We start from the raw sequence: 19,332 nt of genomic DNA on the forward strand, positions 1-19,332 counted from the left end.
CAGAGCCTAATGCAATTTATCACTTAGGTCACCCTGTTGGGAAGTTTTCCTTTAGGTTTCCTTTCAAACAATTCTTTCCTCACTTTTTTCCAACATGGTTTATGCAGCAGATTCTGTTGCCTTTTTTCTCTCTCCCTTTCACTGTATTTTTCCAAATACATTTTTCAATGAGCTTCCAGAAGAAAACTCTCTTTTTTTAACTAAAGTCAGCTGCACACTGTTTTGTGTGAATGAACTGCTCATCACACACATTCAAAATAAAAATAATAAAAATATATTAAATGAAAGCTTTCATGAGAAAGAAGATAACATAGGTAGCTGTCTAAAACCAGCTATCATCTCCTACAGTTCAGTTTTGAAAGAGAATGCTGCTTTTATCCTATGCCCAACCTCAGTCACTCCCTGGATAGGGGCTTTGTTTGGGTTACAGCCACTGAACTGCTAATAGCTGTTCAGGCATCTCCACGGGATTTGGGGATCTGGGCTTTTGTACTAAAAGTAAGAAAAGATGTGATTAACAACATATACTTGGCAGTAAAAAGAAAATAAGTCAACACATCATCTAGAGTCATTATTTGGGCAAACACGTTTCCTTTCTTGAGTCTAAACTTTAAATCACAGTCTTTAACTTCCAGGAGAGGATTTTTATTCTTTGTGGTGTAATCTCACTTCCTCTCCAGTCTTTTCCACTCTGTGTGTCCAGTCCAGGTTTGTACTGCAATTCCCCTTTTCCCTTTGGTGCATAAGGAAGCGTCTGTTGGAGGGCTGGTAAGAGATAGGCTGGAGCTGTGCATGGTGTGTGATTCATTACTGCCTTAATTCAGCTTTACTTCATTTGATCTTTACTTCTGCTGACTTGTAGATTTTAAGATGTACTTTTTAAAAACTGTGGAGAGTGTTCAGGACAATGGATAATTCTCTTCTACTGTAATTTATAATGGAGTAGTTTTATGTGCAACAATGATAATCAACAGGTATAGAGCTATTAATGAAGTTTTCACTCACTTAAGCTTACAATATGCAAATACTTTGTATAAAACAACACTAAATTAAGTCTGTAAGAAACTCACTACTGACATTAGTGAGGTCAGAATTTCCTTTTACCTTTTACCTTTGATAAATGCTCCACTGAGTTCTTAGGCTGCAGGAAGGATATTAGTGCTCATGTGTCAGAAATGCTGTACTAGTGAGTCCATTGTATGAGATGCATCCTGGATAATTCTGTATGTTAAAAAGATCACTCTCCCCCAAGTCTTAAAAACCCCTCAAGTCAACAGAAAATTGGTAGGATGGAGAAGCAGTACATTTGTCACTGCTCCTAAACCAACCTGCACTGACTATGTTGCTCTCCTTTGAGACGTGAGATTTTTCATTCAATAGTTCTGTTGCCAAATAGAGTAATTTGTTTAAACATCTGTGCAGTGGCAATCAGTATGTGCTGAAGAAATAAAAATAATTGATTGTTTGTACTCTTACCACTGCACTAAAACTGACTAGTAAAAACAAAATCTATGTTTATTTGACAATCAAGTTTAAAGTTTTGTATTTTTTTTTCCCTGTGTATCTTTGGCATTTCAGTAGGTTCACTGTATAGATTGGAATCACTTTTCATTTTATTGTATGATATTTACCTTCTCCGAGCGTCCTCTGCAGCAAGTCATGTTTTGCTTGAAGTTTTGTGATGAGATTACTACCTTCCAGATATTCTCTGAATTTCTGTAGAGATGCAGATGAATCTATTACTATGCGTGACACATAAATTCCAGGAACTTCTGGATAATGTTTACTTCAGGTGCTTGGTCTGCATCACATGAATGAGGAAGCAACCAACATACCATGAAATAGAATTGCTCTGTTTCCTGCTGGTTAGCTCTTCTTTTTGCAATGCTAGGCTTACTCAAGTATGTCTCAGAGACTGTTGACTTCACAGACTCCGTTGAGCGACTGTGCTGGAAACACTCTGATACATCATAATCTTCAATGGTGACCATATCTTGTATTGTCTGCAGGGTAGCCTCTGTTGTTTTCTTAACCTGGTATTAAAAAGCAGAGTTTGCCAAATGCCAGATAAATATGTATAGGAACAGCTTAGAAGGGAAGCTCATTACTTACAGTAACTCTCTGGCACACTCCCCCAAACAAACTGGTGTGTAAATCTGAAAAGTTAGGTGTGCTATAACAAATATCTATGTAACATCTAGTCATCCTATCTATTAACATTAACAGATGTAACATCTAGGTATCCTATCTAGTTCTCTACTTTACATGGTCTAACTGACAAAAACAGATGTACTCTTGTGTTGCCTTTGTTGTGCACTCAAGCATTTGTCTGAAATTGGAATTGAAATGTGATGTGATTTGATTAAGGTCCCTAATCTGGGAAGCAACAGACAATGATTTTGGAGAGTCAGCTCTCCTAAATGTGGTCAGTGTGGTATATTGAACATGTACATCCAGGGATCTGGATCTGGCCAGAACAATGAGATCTTCCAAGAATAAAATCTGTGACCCTGTACTGTGCAGTGCTAGCATGAGGGCACAGTGATGCTTAGACTGCAGAAATGGACTACATCGCTGACAGAGAGGGCTTGAGAAAGAAAAATTTACACCAGGCTCCCAGCCCTTCCAATGACCCATGGAGCACCACTGCTCAGAGTGGAAACCCAGGCATGGATGCTGTGGACAAGGGATGAAGTTTCCACAGTGCAATAAAGTAACTGGGAAGATTCACAAGGATGTGATTTACTTCCCAATTTTGCTTCAGATAGAGTCTCTAGTAGAGTCAACCAAATCACAGACACTTCTACACACAACTCCAATATAGGCAAATATCCTTTCCATGCCTGTCAAATGTGATTTCTCTCCCTATGCCCTTGCACTTCATTTCACTGAAAGAAATAATCTTTCTCCTCCTGTGTTTTGAACCTTAGACTTCCTGAATGCAAGTGTTTTAGCTTTTTTTAATATTACTGTATATGTCTCATGGACATTAATACTTTGGTCTAGACATTCAACATACAAACTAGAACAAGAAAAACTGGCATCCTGAAAACTTATCAGTAAAGTACATGAAGAAATCAAATTATTTCTATGCTTTCCTTTAGGAACAAATTCTCATTTAAACTAAAAAGATTTTAACATTGCCTTAACTTTGATAAAAGTGCATTTTATTTCCACTGCCAAAGCAGAGGAAGGAGAACAGCATGCATTTTATTTTGCAAGGTGAACTGTTGCCTTCATAGGCATTCATTAGTCATGTTTATAAATAGCTGTAGCTGAGAGCATAAGAGATCCTGACTCAGTTATCACAAAAGACAGTTCAAATTCCTTTGTACTACAGAAGTAACAAGTTAAGGACTGGACAGAGGGTGGTCACAGAAAACAATAACTGTTCTCAGTGGCTTTCTGTCACAAGACTTTAAAAATGTGTGCTCTAACAAGTTTACACTGAAGCATCTGCAGAAGGTGGAACTCCATAATGTGAATGTATGGACAGGTAAAAGACGAAGCATTTCCAAACCTCTGTAAAGCAGGTGAGGATCTACCTTAGCATATGTGCCAGTATTTGATTTTTAAAATTAAAGCCACTTATACAGATTGGAGCCACTTCAGGGTCGTTTACATGCTTTTGGCAGGTAGAAAACACTGCACTTTCCTGAAAATTATGTTCAATGCTTAGCCCTTGTAGACATAGGTCTTACCTCCTCATTTTCAATTTTGAGTGTAGCCAATCGTGACTGTAGTTGTTGATACCTAAGCATAAGCTCTGCTTGCACAGGTTGCTGGGCAGTGACCTGGCAAACCTAATAAAGAATCAAGAAAAAGCTGTAAGATGCAAGTAATTTAAAAAACCAGTCAATAGTCTTTGGCTGTTCTTCTCAAAACTAGGTGAATTCCTACCAAAACTATTAAAACTTAATAAAGCAGATAATAAAATGTGCCCATCTAAATTTAAAGTATTTATGTGTTATAAGGTGTGGAAGTATGTGCTACAGCTTATGAATAAAGAGCACAGCCTTTTTGTATGTCTGCTTTTTGTTGCTTTTGTATCACACAGAAATGCAAACACTGGAGTTACCTTCAGAAAAAAAGATGTACATGTGTGATTTTGAATTCTGCTTTACTACTGGTCTTTGGTGTAGCAGAACAGGGCACACCTGGGGTACCCAGGATGCTTGAAATCTCCAGATGATAAAATGGGGGAAGAAGTGGAAAAGGCTGCACTGCAGCATCAATAATTTGGAGCTGCTCTGTAGCTGCTCTCAAATAGCATCCACAAACTCTGAGTGATGCAGGCAGTAAAGACATAAAGTCACTGCTTACACTGGTGTTGGGCTGAGCACAGGCCAGCAAATTTATAGCAATGTCATTATTAGTGATACAGAATATAGTAACACTTAAAGTTTTTCCATGAGAACTTTGAAACAACAGACAGTGCTGCAAGTTTTGCAAAATGTTATTGGTTATCCACTGACTTTTGGGTAGCTTTTATCAAACTCTTTGTAAAACCATTTGGTAAATTATATATTCTCTATCCTGGTATACAGAAACAGTCACTGTGGGGATACTTGTCAGTGTACAGACCTCATCACCCATATGAGACTGGAACTCAAATTTCATTGGTGGACAAAAAGCAGTGGGGTACATTTCCATGAATCTCTGCTTGTCACTGCGTGGCTCCAAGCTGTCAACTGCATTTTCAATGATGTCTAATCCCTCATGCCTGGAAGTTTCAAGGTTATACTCTGCAGAAAGGTATGTTCTTAGGGCTCTGTTCAGACTAGCATGGTATCCAAGATCACAACACTAAAAAAACAACAAAGGGAAAAGAAAACAAATTTAAACGGAAGAATGTAATTCTAATATCACAATCCTGAAACTGTCACTAAAATTTTCTGTCCTGAAATTTTTCCATCTTTGAAGTATTTAACACAGTATGTTCTAAATTAAAATACACTGCTGGGGTTAAGATAGCAAGTATTTAGAATCCTCAATCTGTTGCAAAGATTAATGGACAGTTTTAGAAGAGATCAAGTGTACATGTGTGACAGTCTGCTTACCAGATACAGAAGTGCAGGCACTGTATTTATATCAATAAAGACTGGGACTCGACACACAAGTGAGCTTTTCAGTATCAATAGCATCTGTAAGCCCTGAATCACCTATTTAAACACACCCTAACATAACTATCATATAAGTTAATGACAGCAGCAAAGTGAACTTGAAGCAATTCCTATTTACCATGTCTGTGCCCAAACAAAAACCTCCACAAACACCTTGAGCATAAGGAATCCATCTAAAATACTTTTTGATACAAAACCAAGGGTTTAACATCTTTTCCCCTGATCATGAAAATGTATTTAATGTAAACACCTTGTTTACTATGCTCATACAGAGCCAGCAATGTACATCACGTTACTAAATGCAGAAAGTTCATAATTTATGTCTTTTTCTTTCTACAAAAGGGAATGCAATTGAAACCTAATTGGTAAAACATAAAGTTGTGTTTGTTCTTGAATTTTAAACATCCTCAGTTTGCATTATTCATGTTTTGTTAATATTTTAGAGAACAGCTGAATATACTTGAAAAGTGGCACAGCAGTAGCGTATCAACTGATTGTTTCCCTACACTGTACAGTAAATACCCTCAGTCTCTGGTCAGTGAGCCTCCAGGTAAGGGGAGATGTCCCCTCAACAGTGGCACATCAGTTCGCTCACGGCTGCATACAGAGCAGTGCTCCTTATCCAAAGCGGGGAGATCTGCCCAGGCAGAGGCTAAGGCCTGGCCAGAGCAGTCAGGGCACTCTGCTCTAGGGCACCCCTCAGTCCCCAGGCACTCCTCCTTGCCACCCACGCACAGCCCAAAGTCACCCAGCCCTGCAGGACTCACAGGGTAACTCTGGGGCCGGGTAAAGAAGCAATCTGAATTCAGTCCACTGTACCCTACACGCATACATGCACTGTTTATATGAGTACCTCCCTACAGCTATTACAAACCCCACAGGACTCAAGGGATCACATCCCCCTCCCTTTCCTCTCACTTATTTGAAAAAGGAGAGAAATAGATGGAGAGGGAGACGGACATACAGTTGTAACCACTATACAGGAAAGAGCTTTCAACCTATTTACCATACCAAAACCTGTGTGTAGAAGGGAATGGAACACTTCACTGATGAATAAAAGGGAATGAAACACTTCACACCTTGACTTAGGTCAGGCAATGAGTTGTGATGAAGCTGCTCTCTGAAATCTAACAGAGTGCTGTTTTATGCAGAACAAAGCTTCCAGAAAGACTGTTACCACTCCTGGCAAGTACTCCAGATAGTGACTGCAGATGGGACAGGGGCTCTCTGAAAAACCAGATGCTGAACCATTCAAAGAAAATGAAAAAGATGTCATGTTCAATCAGACACCCATATGTTAACCTCTCTCTTTTGCATTTATAAAATGGAAATTTGTGTTACACTTTCAAAAACAGCCCCTCAACTTTTATACTAAAGTGCATCCATATTGCAAAGAACACCAGCCTCAAAAATACTGTTTCTAAAAGGAAAAGTCTCTTAGTGTTTTTCTCTTGTTCTATGTCAAATCAGATCTCATATTTAATTCACTATCTTGGATGAAAAAGACAGACTAAAAGTCCTGATAAGAAAGTGAATTGGGACAGCTGTTTTATTTCATGTGCATTAGTTTCAGAGAGACCTCATGGAAGATTAAACTGAAAAGGAATTAGAAATAGAGGGCAATGCCAGGTTTAGCATTGCCAACTACCCATGTGTTATAAAACTACAGCCTGAATTTTGGCTCTAGTGGATTAATCCGAGTATTACTAGAAAGCTTATTGATTTACAGTTAGAGCTGTGCGGGTTTCTGATGCAGCTTTTTGCAAACTGGAATGTAAGATTGCAGCCTTTATGCTGTGACACAACTTCATTGTTTAACCCTTAATCTACTCAGTCACTATCACCATGACCATCTTTGGCAAGTGATGACAGCTGAACAAGGCAACAAATACAACCTCTCAGACAAGAAGAGGATTTTTCAAGTGAAGCAGAGTATCCTGCCAGGCTAAGGCATTTTCTTGCAATGCCAATGCCAGCAGGGAGAACAAAAATTAAATTCAGATCCTGAACTAATGCTTTATCACAAGTGTCTCTTTGAATGGAACTAAAAACATCTGAATTTGAAATTTTGCTTCAATTACTTACGTAAAAATAGAATTTGTATGAGGGAAGTTGTTTTTTTTAAAGCAAAACTAAACACTCAGACATCACAACTCTTAGTTGTGCCAGGCCATAGCCCACTTTCCCCAGAATCTGAAGACACAGATCATAACTGGGAAACAGCTCTGTCATAGTATCTTGGTTACCTAGAAAGAAATGTACTGTTTTCATCTGCTGGAAAGATGGTTCAGAAAAGAGTTGTCTATACACACACACATGCACACAGATTTGCCTGATTTTCAGGAAAAATCTGTGTGGAAATCTGTGTGGATTTGCGGAAAGACTTCTAGTCTTCCAGAAGATGTCTAGTCCTCAAGACAAGTTCAAGTGAGCAACCACACTGTTAGCCAAAATAAGCACGAGCCTCAGAGGTTCACCAGTCAGCACAGCAAGGGTCCAGCCAGGCTGGATATCCACCTACAGATTCTGCTCCCTGTCTGTGGGCTAGAGAGATGAGATGTCCCTTGGTGCAGTAAGACAAGAAGATGAAAAAGAAGAGAATGAGGTTGTTTGAATAAGACTATGGGGTTGTTTGCATTCCTGGATTCATAAAGTCTTTTGGTTGGGCAAAGTGAAGGGGGATGAGGGATGCATTTGAGATATGTGTGAAAAATTAATTTTGTAATTTGCATTTTATTCTTATTTGAAATTAAATCTGAAGGAGTCTCAAGAGCATTTACTGCTTTTATTGTACCCCAGAGTATATTTAGGCTTGAATAAAACAAACTGCAGTGCTTAGCACAGAGTTTCAACCAAACCAAGCTGCTCTTATTTAATTCAATTTTGTTTCAGGAATAGTAATAAAATTCTAATGTCAATGGAGAGAGGAATTCATAAAAAAAGCCTTCATCTCTTGAGTAAGTCACTTTCTAAGTATTCTGTTACACAGACATCCACGTTCAAAGCAAAGGGATCTAAGTGTACATAACATATTTATGAGGACTTATGTAATAAAGATTGTGAGCTGCACACACTTTACCTTAGTTTTAAACTTGGTTTTATGAATGATTAATAAAGAACCTTTACAGAATAAATTAAGTTCATAATAGCTAAATGTTCCTTAACTTTTTTACGATCCAAAGCATGCATACCGCAATTAGAGATTCAGAAACTCCACTTTAGGAAAGACCAACACATTAATATTTTATTTATTTCAGCAGCAGAACTACAGTAAAGTTGTTTTGATCATTATTTCCTAGTAGTTATCTTCAGATCATAAAAATGTACGGTGAATCTGAAAAAAGGTCCTTACCTTCCTCTTATACCGAGACAAATTTAATGAATGTAAATGAGTAAAAGTATGTGCCATATGGACAGATGCTGGCACTAACAGTCAGATTAGCAGCAGTGTATAGTCTGTTGTTCCTCTGAAAATCAGAATCTTCAAAAAATTCTAGATACTAGGTAAAGTGTATTTAATTCAGCTAATCTTTACTGGTTTTTTACAGGTACAAATAAAGAAAAAACCTACATCTTTCCTGCACTTGAACTAGATCCCACTGTAGTCAGCAGAGAAGAAATGTTTAACAGAAAATTCAAATTCCTCTAATACAATATGCAGAGGACAGAAATATACTGTGCATATCAAATCCTGTTTATCTCTCTGCTTCTTTGCAAATGTTGGTCTCATCCCTCAGCTCACTAAATGCATTAAATCATCCAGCTAAGACTCCAGCAAAATTTTTATATTGCTTTTATCACAAGAGCTTAAAACGAGCAACACATCAAAATTTTAAGTCAGAAGCCCTGAGCTCTGTTAATGAAATGACAGAGTTGAACAGTTCAGACTGAGTTCAGATGCGGAATAGTAATGTAGGATTTTACATATAAGCCTCATATATGGAAAATGCAGTGGAATCCAAATGAAAAATAGGTGTGGTTTTGGTGGGTTTTTTTTGTTTGTTTGTTTTGGGGTTTGTTTGTTTGTTTGTTTGGGGTTTTGGTGGTTTGTTGTTGGGGTTTTTTTTGGTAAAAATGTGTAGTTCCACTATCTTCCCCAACCTTGTTAAAAAAATTATGGAGCAGTTGACTACATTATGGCATGTATTTGTCCCGTTTTCATTAGATATATTTTTCACTAACATAGGAAAACATTCCATTTCATTTATGGGCAACACCAACAGCTTGGGGAGATCTAAATTCTTCCATGTTAGCAGGAATTCAGGCACAGAGGAGAGGTAATACCCTTCTGTACATGCAATGAGTGAGAGTTCAGGGAAGCACACATAGGCAAGCAAAGTGGGACAAAATAGAGAGGGCAAAGAATGAAATGGACACCACTGCTCTGAAAACTCCAAATTGTACCATGACATTAACAGATTTACAGAATGAGATAGTCTGTACTGTTGCAACATATGGCCACTGGGAATCATGTCTCACATTCCAATGATATAACTCCAAAACCTTGCCAAGATGCTTGCATTTACAAAAAAGAGTTTCCTTTGTCAAGTGGCAAATACTCTGTCTAAATACCAATGCTTTCACAGCATACTCTGATTAAATACAAATGTCTAAAAGACACTTCATTTAAACAAGTTCACAATTGATTTAAATTAGCTCTGAAGCAAATTCTGGTTGCACATGTTTACAGCTGACTCTTAGAAAACAGTGATGCAAAGGGCAGCTAGACTTTCCATTTAAATTCCTTAGAGAAGAGTAATTTCTCAAGCCATTTTGCCAAAAGAATGTTATTGTGGACATTGGTCCACAGCTTTCAAAAGGACAGGCAGAGTAGATACAGTTTTTCTGCATTATTAAATATTATAGAATGTATATTTTTATTAAAGACTAGCAGTTAGGAAGCTCTAGTCTTCATGGTTGTGTAAATACCTTTACATACACTAACTCCAATGAGTGTTGGCTCTGTGTGTGTATGGACAGAAAAGCTTCACTTCTCCCCTCACAATTCTTTGTAAAGCTCCAGGCTTGTGGTTCCTCCCTTCAGTTTTCACTGCTACAGAAACCTCTGTGGGATCACTGAAGTGGATAAGAATCAGATGCATTTTCCAATCTGATAAAGTTTTGAAGTAGAAACACACACTGGAGACATTCTCTTAAAAATGTTAACTCTGAATGAGAAGGCAGCAGAGGTGACCAAATGAGCATCTATCCAGCTTCTGAAGGGGTGAGGGTGCTGGAAACAAAATGAAAGGGACCTTTCCTTCCTTCCAGAATCCAAGAAGAACTCTTGAAGTTCATATGTATGAGACATGCCCTTACTCCTGACCAAAAACCCATCATCCTTTAAGCAGTAACAGGAAAATCATCCGCTAGCTAGGGTCAGCTTCACACTTGGGGGCTACCCCAGCAGGTAAACAGCTCCTTTGCTTTCTAACCATCCACCTATAGGTCCTGGTATTTCATTGCCTGGTCAGCCTGGATGGGTGGAGCAGGTTGTACAAGTGCATGGATACAGATTAGACAAGCACAGGCCACAGAATAAAACACAAGAAATCAGGAGTAAACACGCAGTAGCAACTAGGAAAGGAATAAAAGAGATGTTGAAATAGAGACAGAAAAAATACTGAAAACACAAAAAAGATTCATTGCCATCTTTTATAGGAAAGAAAGAAAGCAATGAAGCAAAACCATTTGAAAGGGAAAAGTTGTAACAAATCAGGCAAGATTTTATAAATTATAGAAAAACTAGAAATTACAAAGAAAACTGACTATCAATATTTATATGACATATAATAAAACACATATATGAAGCTATTTTAGTGCGTTAATCTCAAGAAGCCATTTTTCCCTTTCTCTGTGAAGCTTTGCTTCTTGAGTCAGTAGAAATGAGACACTTCTTGACAAATTCTGTATTAATTTATTCTATATGAGAAACCAGAGCTGTATAAGGATGTTGTTTACTATTGTAAGTGACATATGTTACTGCTGCATTAGCAAGCATATTCAAATACCTAGAATTTTAAATGGACCACAGAGGTGGACCCACTAAGCTATTTAACCCCACATTGGTAGTGAATGAATGTTCTGGGGCTTATGTTTGCTGTCTCTGTATTTTCTCTATCACATAAAAAGTCAGCTTACAAATGGGGGGGGATGTGGTAAGGGTGCAGGATGCTCCCTCTGCATCATGTCAAAATGTCAGTAACACAGGAGATTAAATGCTGGCACACGTCAACATTAGTGTATAACCTCATTCTTCTAGGATGTTCTCATACAACTTACTGAAAATAAGTAACAAGTGTGCTGACAATATGGAGTACAGGATTGATTGCTTCTACTCTTCAAACTGCATGAAGTAAGAGTAAGAAGCCACTGTATGTATGATTCCATGACTAAATGAATTAAACTAAAGAATTTTGAAAACATGGAAGAAATTGCTTCTTTTGAATTAAATACCATTAGATGACCATTTAAGCTTATCTTGTAAAAATATTTAGATCCCAGAGATCGTACATAATGGAAACGTCGTATTTTCTACTGACACATGGGGAGCAAACACAATGTTAGAACTTTAAAGGAATGGGTTCAGCATCTTACTGCCACTTTATTTTGTGGAAATCAGGGAAGAACTTCTGATTGTATCATACATTATAAATAGCAAGAGTACGGTAGGCAATCCATATGATTAATACAGTCCCTTTAAAACTGAAAAAAAGTGTTACTACTGAACAGAATAAACATAAATACAGATGTGCCGATACTTACATCGATTAAATCCGAAAGGTCGTGAATATAATACTTGAAAACAGAAGCATTAGTTGCTTCAAGGGTGAGCAGGTATTCGTTACGGGCCTTAATAGATTTCAGCTTGTTTTCAGAATATTTGGCTTGACGCTAGGAAAGACATTGCATATTAACGTATTTTAATTACTTCATTTTCGGTATGCAGTAGAAATGGTAACAATTCAAGCACACAATCCTAGTAACAAGGAAGAATCTTAATTTCCAGCCTGTTATACATACAACAAATATAATACAAAGTGAAAATTTAGTATTTTGTTTCAAATGTGACAAACTTTGTATTAAGAATTATACTGGGAATGAAGCATTCCCCTCTCTGAACTGAAATTATGTCAAGTTATCTATAACCCACTGCTAATTTATTATGTGTACCTTGCTTAATTTTATTTCCCAGCTGGACTTCTCTGTCTAATATCATGCAAAGAATGTTAGAAATGCACTGAATTTATTTCAGATTAAGCTAAATAAAAGGACTATTTACTTTTTCCTTCATTTTTTCAATCTTTTTCACAGAGCTCCGTCTCTGGTGCCTTTCTTCTAGTCGAATATGAAAAACAGGGTCTCCTGACCTCCCAATCTGTTTTTCTTCTTGCTTCTCTGCCTCCTTCAGTTTGCTTTCTGCACTGATGCTCTCTGCATGATACATGTGGTATGTTTTCATGACCTGCAAAAGTCAAGAGTCAAGGGAGAATTGGAGAAAATGAAAATATAAAGGTATCCACAGAAAAATCACAGAGTCTTTGAGCAGAAGGTTGACTTAAAAACATGGATCTTACGTTTCTTTGCCAGCAGAGACTGAGGTTGCATTTTTCTTTTCTGATTTATTTAACAGTATTCCAAATAGGGAATATTTGGAATATATAAAAAAAACATTCTTACTAACTTTCAGGATTCTTGTCTTCAAGTGAAAATCTAAAATAATGAACAACAAAACTAAATCTGTGTCAAATCTATATAATTATCTTCTGGGCTAAGTCCAACAGCTTGGCTGTGACACTGAATGTTTGAAAGCAAAAGGATCCCTTCAGCACTGAGGAAAGGGGAAGGAAGGAGAGGGAATGGGAAGCCTTGGCCTAGGAGCAAATGCCCGGATTGCTGGATGGCTGTCCTGGCCTGTAAAGAAGTGTCTGCCCACTGCACAGCCATCAGACTGGGCCCAGTGTAAAATCAGGTGACAACTGAAGGAGCTGCCTGACATGTAAGTTGTGAAAATGTTTTCCCCATAGACCCAAAGGCATCTTTCCTCTACACACGTGCTGGGTCTGCAGATGAGAGAGCCTGGGTTGCCAGTATGCAAATACATGCTTGCACAGGCCACAAAGAGGAAAAGGGACTGGTTTAGCCCAGTACTCCTCTCTTTCTTCTTCAAGCAAGAAAATCCTCAGCCTAAATGCTGCCTAGTGGACAGCAATCAATCACCAACCCTCCACCTCTGGTGGGTAGGGCTGTCTCTGCCCACTTCCACCAAGGGAAGCATCTCTCTGCCTTTCCCTGTCTTTTGTTGTTGTTTGTTTCTTTGTTGTCTTAAGTTTAGATCACTGAACAAAGTAGGAAGGCATCCTCAGGCAGCCAGAGGCCTCTCCTCTTCTTCTAAAGGGTGCCAGAGCTCTCACCAGCGGATGTTATCCTTGGGTGGAGGCCATGCAAACCATTCACATCTGGAAGGGCACACAGGCAGGGAGGAACCAAACCAGCTGCTTGTGTGACCCATGGAGCAGACACACAGTTTTGGGAAACTGCCTTGAAATATTCCCTTGGGAGTGTGTACTTTTTGTAACTGAGTAGTTAGGCCAGCCTAAGGAGCATCCATAGAGTGGCAAAACAGAGAACACTACAGCTAGATATTGCAAACCCACTACAGCACATCTTAGCTTGGAGCAACTCAAACCAACTGCACACCATCCCAGTGGGTGGCTGAACTGATGCTTACTTCAAGTCTTGCACAACAGAAAGACAGGCACTTTCATAGAGATTCAATTTTGCATAACAATGTATAACAATGTTATATACCATAACTGTGTATGCCACTACTTAAGAGTGATGCCACTGGTATCAAAAATGAAACAAGCAACTCTTCACCAGCTTCCTGTAGTAAGGTAAAACAGTTGGAGACAAGCACTAAAAAGTGGCCCTGTTTTTAAGAAACATATGCTTCCAGCTGTGTGGTGAAAAAAACCAAGGTGCCTGGAGCAGGACTTAGTGTTACTGCTGCTGCTCCCCTATAGCACCCTGTGCTCCAAGGCCTGAGCAGAGTGCAGAGCTCCCTTCCAAACATCACCTACACTCACTAGGAACAGCTGCTGCCCCACCACTTCACATCTGCACAGATGAGGCAGAAAAAAACCCCAGAGATGGACAAAGATGGGTTAGGAAGAGAAGGCAAGCCCACAGGGCTGGGGTATAGTTATAAAGTTCCCAGTTTAACCAAATAGCATGTTCAGTGTCCTATATCCTGGACTATTCCAAAAGCACTCTTAAAGTTATCGATAATCAGTACCCAGGGAGCTTAACTCACCCAGCCACATGGAAACAAAAAAATTACTGCAAAGAGAAGAAATGGACTTTTAAAAGAAATGGTTTATATAATAAAACAGAGAAGCACAGAAAGTGATACGGCTCTTATTAAAAATGACAGGGAAAGGAAATTAAAAGCAAGGTTGTGTCATTTTCTTTTGGCCTTTCTATTCAAATATTTTAAGTGTTTCTTTAAAGCTAGAGGTGTTTGCTTTTGTTTTTAATCTTTTCTTCTGTGTCATCTCTAGAGACTTTGTTGGTGGACAAGACTAACTCGTGTCTTAACACCTAGAGAAGTTATTTTCTTTTGTACTCTGCCTGCAGTGGGAGCTGTGGGCCCTGATGGAATTAACTGAAGAGTTGTCCAAGAGCTGGCTGATGACATCACAAAACCTCATTCTCAGTTTTTGAGTCGTCTTGGGAATTGGCGAAGTCCAGGCTGACTGGGAGCTGGCAAATGTTGCCCCAATTTCCAAGAAAGGCAAGGAGGAAGACCGTGAAAACTACAGGTCTGTCAATCTCACTTCAGTGCCTGGTAAAGCTATGAAGATTACTCTGGGAGGTATTGAATAATACCTGAAAGACCACACAGTCACTGGTCAGAGCCAGGCACAGCTTCGTGAGAGGGAAGTCCTGTTGATCAAACTTGATTTCCTTTTATGGCAAGGTAACCCACCTAGCTGACCAAGTGAAGCCAGTTGATGTAAACTTGGATTTCAGTAGATCTTTCAATACTGTCTCTCAGAGTATACTTCTGGATAAAATGTCCAGCACACAGCTGGATAAACACGTCATGTGACAGGTGAGCAACTGGCCCAGTGGTTGGGCACAGTGACAGTAAATGGAGTAACATCAGACTGGTGATCTGTCACTAGTGTGATTCTGCAGGGCTATCTTAGGTCCTGTGGTCTTCAACATCTTCATTAATGACCTGGATGCATGACTAGAAGGGATACTAAGCAAGTTCACAGGTGATACAAGGGAGGAGCTGCTGACTCCCTCCAAAGCAGGGAGGCACTGCAGAGAGACCTTGACAAATTAAGAGAATTGGGCAATCACCAACCTCCTGAAGTCCATCAAAGGAAAAGTGTTGGGACTCTGCACCCGGGATGGGGCAACCCTGGATGTATGGACAGGCTGGGAAATCAGAGGCTGGACAGCAGCACTGTGGAAAGGGACCTGGGGGTCCTGCTCTAGGGAAAGTTGAATCTGAGCCAGCAGTGCCCTGGCAGCCAGGAGGGCCAGCCCTGTCGTGGGGGGCATCAGGCACAGCATCACAGCTGGGCAAGGGAGGGGACAGCCTCACCTTGAGTGCTGTGTGCAGTTTTGGGAGCCACAATAGAAAATGGATATAAAGCTAATGGTGAGTGCCCAAAGGAGGGCATAAAAGATGGCGAAGGGCCTTGAGGAGAAGCTGTATGAGGAGTGGCTGAGGTCACTTGGTTTGTTCAGCCTGAAGAAAAGGAGATTGAGGGGAGAGATCATTGCTGGCTGCAACTTCTTCATGAGGGGCAGACACTGATTCCTTCTCTGTGGTGACCAGTGTCAGGTCACAAGGGGAATGGCCTGAAGTTGTCAGGGGAAGTTAAAGTTGGATATTAGAAAAGGGTTCTTCACCCTGTGGGTGGCTGGGCCTTGAACAGACTCCCCAGAGAAGTGGTCACAACACCAAGCCTGCCTGTGTTCAAGAAGTGTTTGGACAACACTCTTGGGCACACGACATCACTCTTGGGGATGGTCTTTTGCAGGGCCAGGAGCTGGATTCAATGATCCTTGTGGGTCCATTCCAACTCAGCATCTTCTGTGATTCTGTGTCAAATATATCTCAGAGTTTTCTGACTGCATCTCAAAGCGCCTAAGTGGTGAAACAAGGATTTGTTCTGCTTGCCAAAAGCAGTAAGCATTGGAGTTTTTAAACAGACTAGCAGACTAGGCCTAAGTGTCCTTCTGCAGTGGCTGACACTTCAGCTTGCCTTTGAAAGAGGCACTCCTTGAAGGAGTACAAATGTAGCACTGTTCTCACCAATGTCTCCACACTGACTCCACTAGCTTCACATCACCAAGGAGTACTTCTTCCTCTCACTGCTTGCTTACAGCACATGCTACCAAACACAGAGTGCCTCAGTCTGCACTGACTGAAAGTCAGGTTTTGTGGGAGAACTACATGGAACTCATAGCCTTCATGGGGAACCAAGACATCTACTTGAAATCCACGTTCTCACAACAAACTCTGCACAAGTTCTTGGTACAAATGGTTTCCTGAGTAAGTAAAATTTAAAAAGAAGCTCTCTCTCTGTATTCACAGGGCTGGACATCAGTCAGAATCAGTCGTACCCAAGCCTCACTGGCTTAGGAATCAATACAGACTCTGTAAAGAGCAGCGATCAGCCTATGCACACTGATTCCTGTCCAGTTTGTTATGTTGACAGCAGTGCTTATCTCATGCACTAGTGACATCATTATTTTGTAAGCCTTTGGGGAAAACCTTGTCATGATTTTGCTTTCAGCCTTTTTCATCATGTGTCATTGCTTTTTTAAAGAGCTGATATTGCAGCAACTGAACTTAATTTGAGAAAGCATTACAGAGACACGTATAGAAAAATAAATGGGAACAAGCTATGCAGTTGGCTTCCAAGTATTTCAGTGCATACTTCCTCAACAAATTAGCTTAGAATTTGCAGGCCAAGTTGCATATATGATTCTTTCCCTTAACACTATGTCATCTTTTTGCCTTGGAGTTTTTAAGACTGCTAGACATTGTTAAAAACAGTAACAGGTTTTCCTAAATAGACTTTATTGCATAAAAAGTTCTGAGATTTGTAGGCCTCTGATCTGTGAACATGCAACAGATTCACAGATCTGTTACTCAAACTATGAATAATCTCATGAAACAAGTAATAATGCTTCTCAAATGTCCACCAAACTGTTGAACTGACAGACCATCCTGTGAGAGTATCCATCACTGAACCGACTTTAGTTAATCTCCAAAGTGCTTATTGATCAGCCATCAAATATGCACTGAAAAAAGAGAGCAAGGCTGTAATTTTGCAGATGCTGAACTGCCATCATGATATTTGCCACATTTGTCATGAACTAGCATTGTTAAATGCATACTAGTACCTAAAATGAAATATTGAGTTTATCTCCTATTAATTTAGCAGGTTTATTCTGCTGATCCAGTGATGTAAAAGATATATTTTTGTCAGATGACTGTGTCAGACTACAAGCAGATGAAAAAGATTATGCTACCCTAACTATGTACTCTCACATTTGTAGGTGACAGACTGTTCACTTAGTAGTATAAACATCTCAATTTGTGTGCCAAAGTTTCAGCATCATTCGTAAGAGCTCAGAAAATAGGCTCAAGGCAGAAGATAGTATTTATCATGAGGAATGGCACACTAGAGTACATCCTTAGATAATTATTTTATTTAACCCCACAGTTGTTATCTAGGCAAATCCATCAACAAGACAGTAATTAGTGCTATGGGCTATAAGTGAAGAATGTTCCCATAGCAGGGGACTGGCTTTCCTTCTCTACACGCATACTTCTTCTCTAGAAAACTCAAACCAAGACTGAAAACTCTGGAGTTAAAATAGATTGAAATTACTGTGTTAACATGTATTATTTTTATAATAAAACTGCATAGTTAAGAGCTTTTTCATAGTGTTTGTCAGGAAATAGGAATTTCCTGGAACAGTAGCCCATCCCCAATGCATTTATCATGTTTGAAGTGTTTTAGAATTGTCTCTGCTAAGCTGTGAGTTCTTCTCAGAAGGTGGAGTTGCAAGGGTTTCATTAAACTGGGTTAGTTAGTGCTTTGAACAAGAAATAAGTAAACCTTATGCCAATTTTACCACACCAGTGGCCTCTAGCAGTTAAGCAGGCTCAGTATGAGCTATTGTTAGCATCCTGTTCCCTCACTTCCAAGTTGAACTCTGATGTGGTTTTAGGATTTGTTACTTATATATCACTATCAATACAGGATTACTGATTTCACCTTCTCAGATCTCTAATGTGCCACAGTAAACTGAGATTAACTTTTTAAAGAGAATTCAGATTCTGTGTTATTTCAGCAAATAAAAGAAGAAAATCTGAAAGCAACTAGCTTGAGAAATTAAACAGTCAAGATTTTTAAAGAGTAAGATAAATCAATGGAAAATGCAAGTGGCATAGCAGCCTTGTCTTTTTTAACATCCAAGTTGCTTTGGACTGTCCCTACTTTTTCATTTTTTTGACAGCTTTACATTTGCATTGCTTGTGAAATGTGTGATGCCAGTAGGATTAATTTGGAAACATGAAGATACACTTTCATGATGTGCATCAGTTTTCTCCATTTGCCCTCAGCCTTATTACTTGAACAGCTCTGTATTTTTAGCAAACTTGTGACCTTCCTAATGTCTTTAGAGGACATTTATGAATATGTCCTGACCCCTAAATAAGTCCAGTGAAGACCTCTCTCCAATACAAGAGTCTGCCTACCTTCTGTTTCCTCTCATTCCCCATCACTCAGATAATACTGCAATATACCAGTACTTGATCTCACAAGGCAAGGTATTTTAGCTTCCCAGAGAAATAGGAGTTTGACTGAGGAGTTTTCTATGTTGCAAAGATGATTTATTGCAATAAGTATTGCAATAAATTTATTGTAATAATCTGTTGTCTCTTGAAGTCAACGTGTAAGAAGATTTCTAAATCATTCAGTTCACAAAAAAATTCAACCAAACTTCTTCCAAGCTTTCAGTTTGAGCAACTTTTCTTCCTGTAAATGCCAGGAAAAACTCCTATCTGTGACCCCACACAAATAACTGAGCTCCCCTCTCCCCATCTTCCCTCACTCAAAAGGTACACCCCATTGTAGTTGCTATAGCTAATATTTTTATCTAAAACATG

At 39.2% G+C, this 19,332-nt stretch overlaps 1 protein-coding gene across 3 annotated transcripts in view; it reads right to left on the minus strand.

Moving 5' to 3' along the window:
• The window catches only part of SRGAP1 (SLIT-ROBO Rho GTPase activating protein 1), a 145,922-nt gene that overhangs the window by 40,405 nt on the left and 86,185 nt on the right, over positions 1–19,332 (minus strand). For 2 of the 3 annotated variants that reach the window (XM_063396558.1, XM_063396557.1), the window contains exons 5-10: positions 12,406–12,588; positions 11,889–12,017; positions 4,585–4,806; positions 3,702–3,803; positions 1,836–2,033; positions 1,632–1,716 (exon numbers count right to left, since the gene is read on the minus strand). In XM_063396558.1, the coding sequence (XP_063252628.1) occupies positions 1,632–1,716; positions 1,836–2,033; positions 3,702–3,803; positions 4,585–4,806; positions 11,889–12,017; positions 12,406–12,588 (919 nt within the window). The remainder of the gene's footprint in view (positions 1–1,631; positions 1,717–1,835; positions 2,034–3,701; positions 3,804–4,584; positions 4,807–11,888; positions 12,018–12,405; positions 12,589–19,332) is intronic. The other variant, XM_063396559.1, reaches the window with a different exon arrangement.

The sequence above is a fragment of the Prinia subflava genome, chromosome 4, assembly GCF_021018805.1.
Source record: "Prinia subflava isolate CZ2003 ecotype Zambia chromosome 4, Cam_Psub_1.2, whole genome shotgun sequence".
Classification (NCBI taxonomy): Eukaryota; Metazoa; Chordata; class Aves; order Passeriformes; family Cisticolidae; genus Prinia; species Prinia subflava.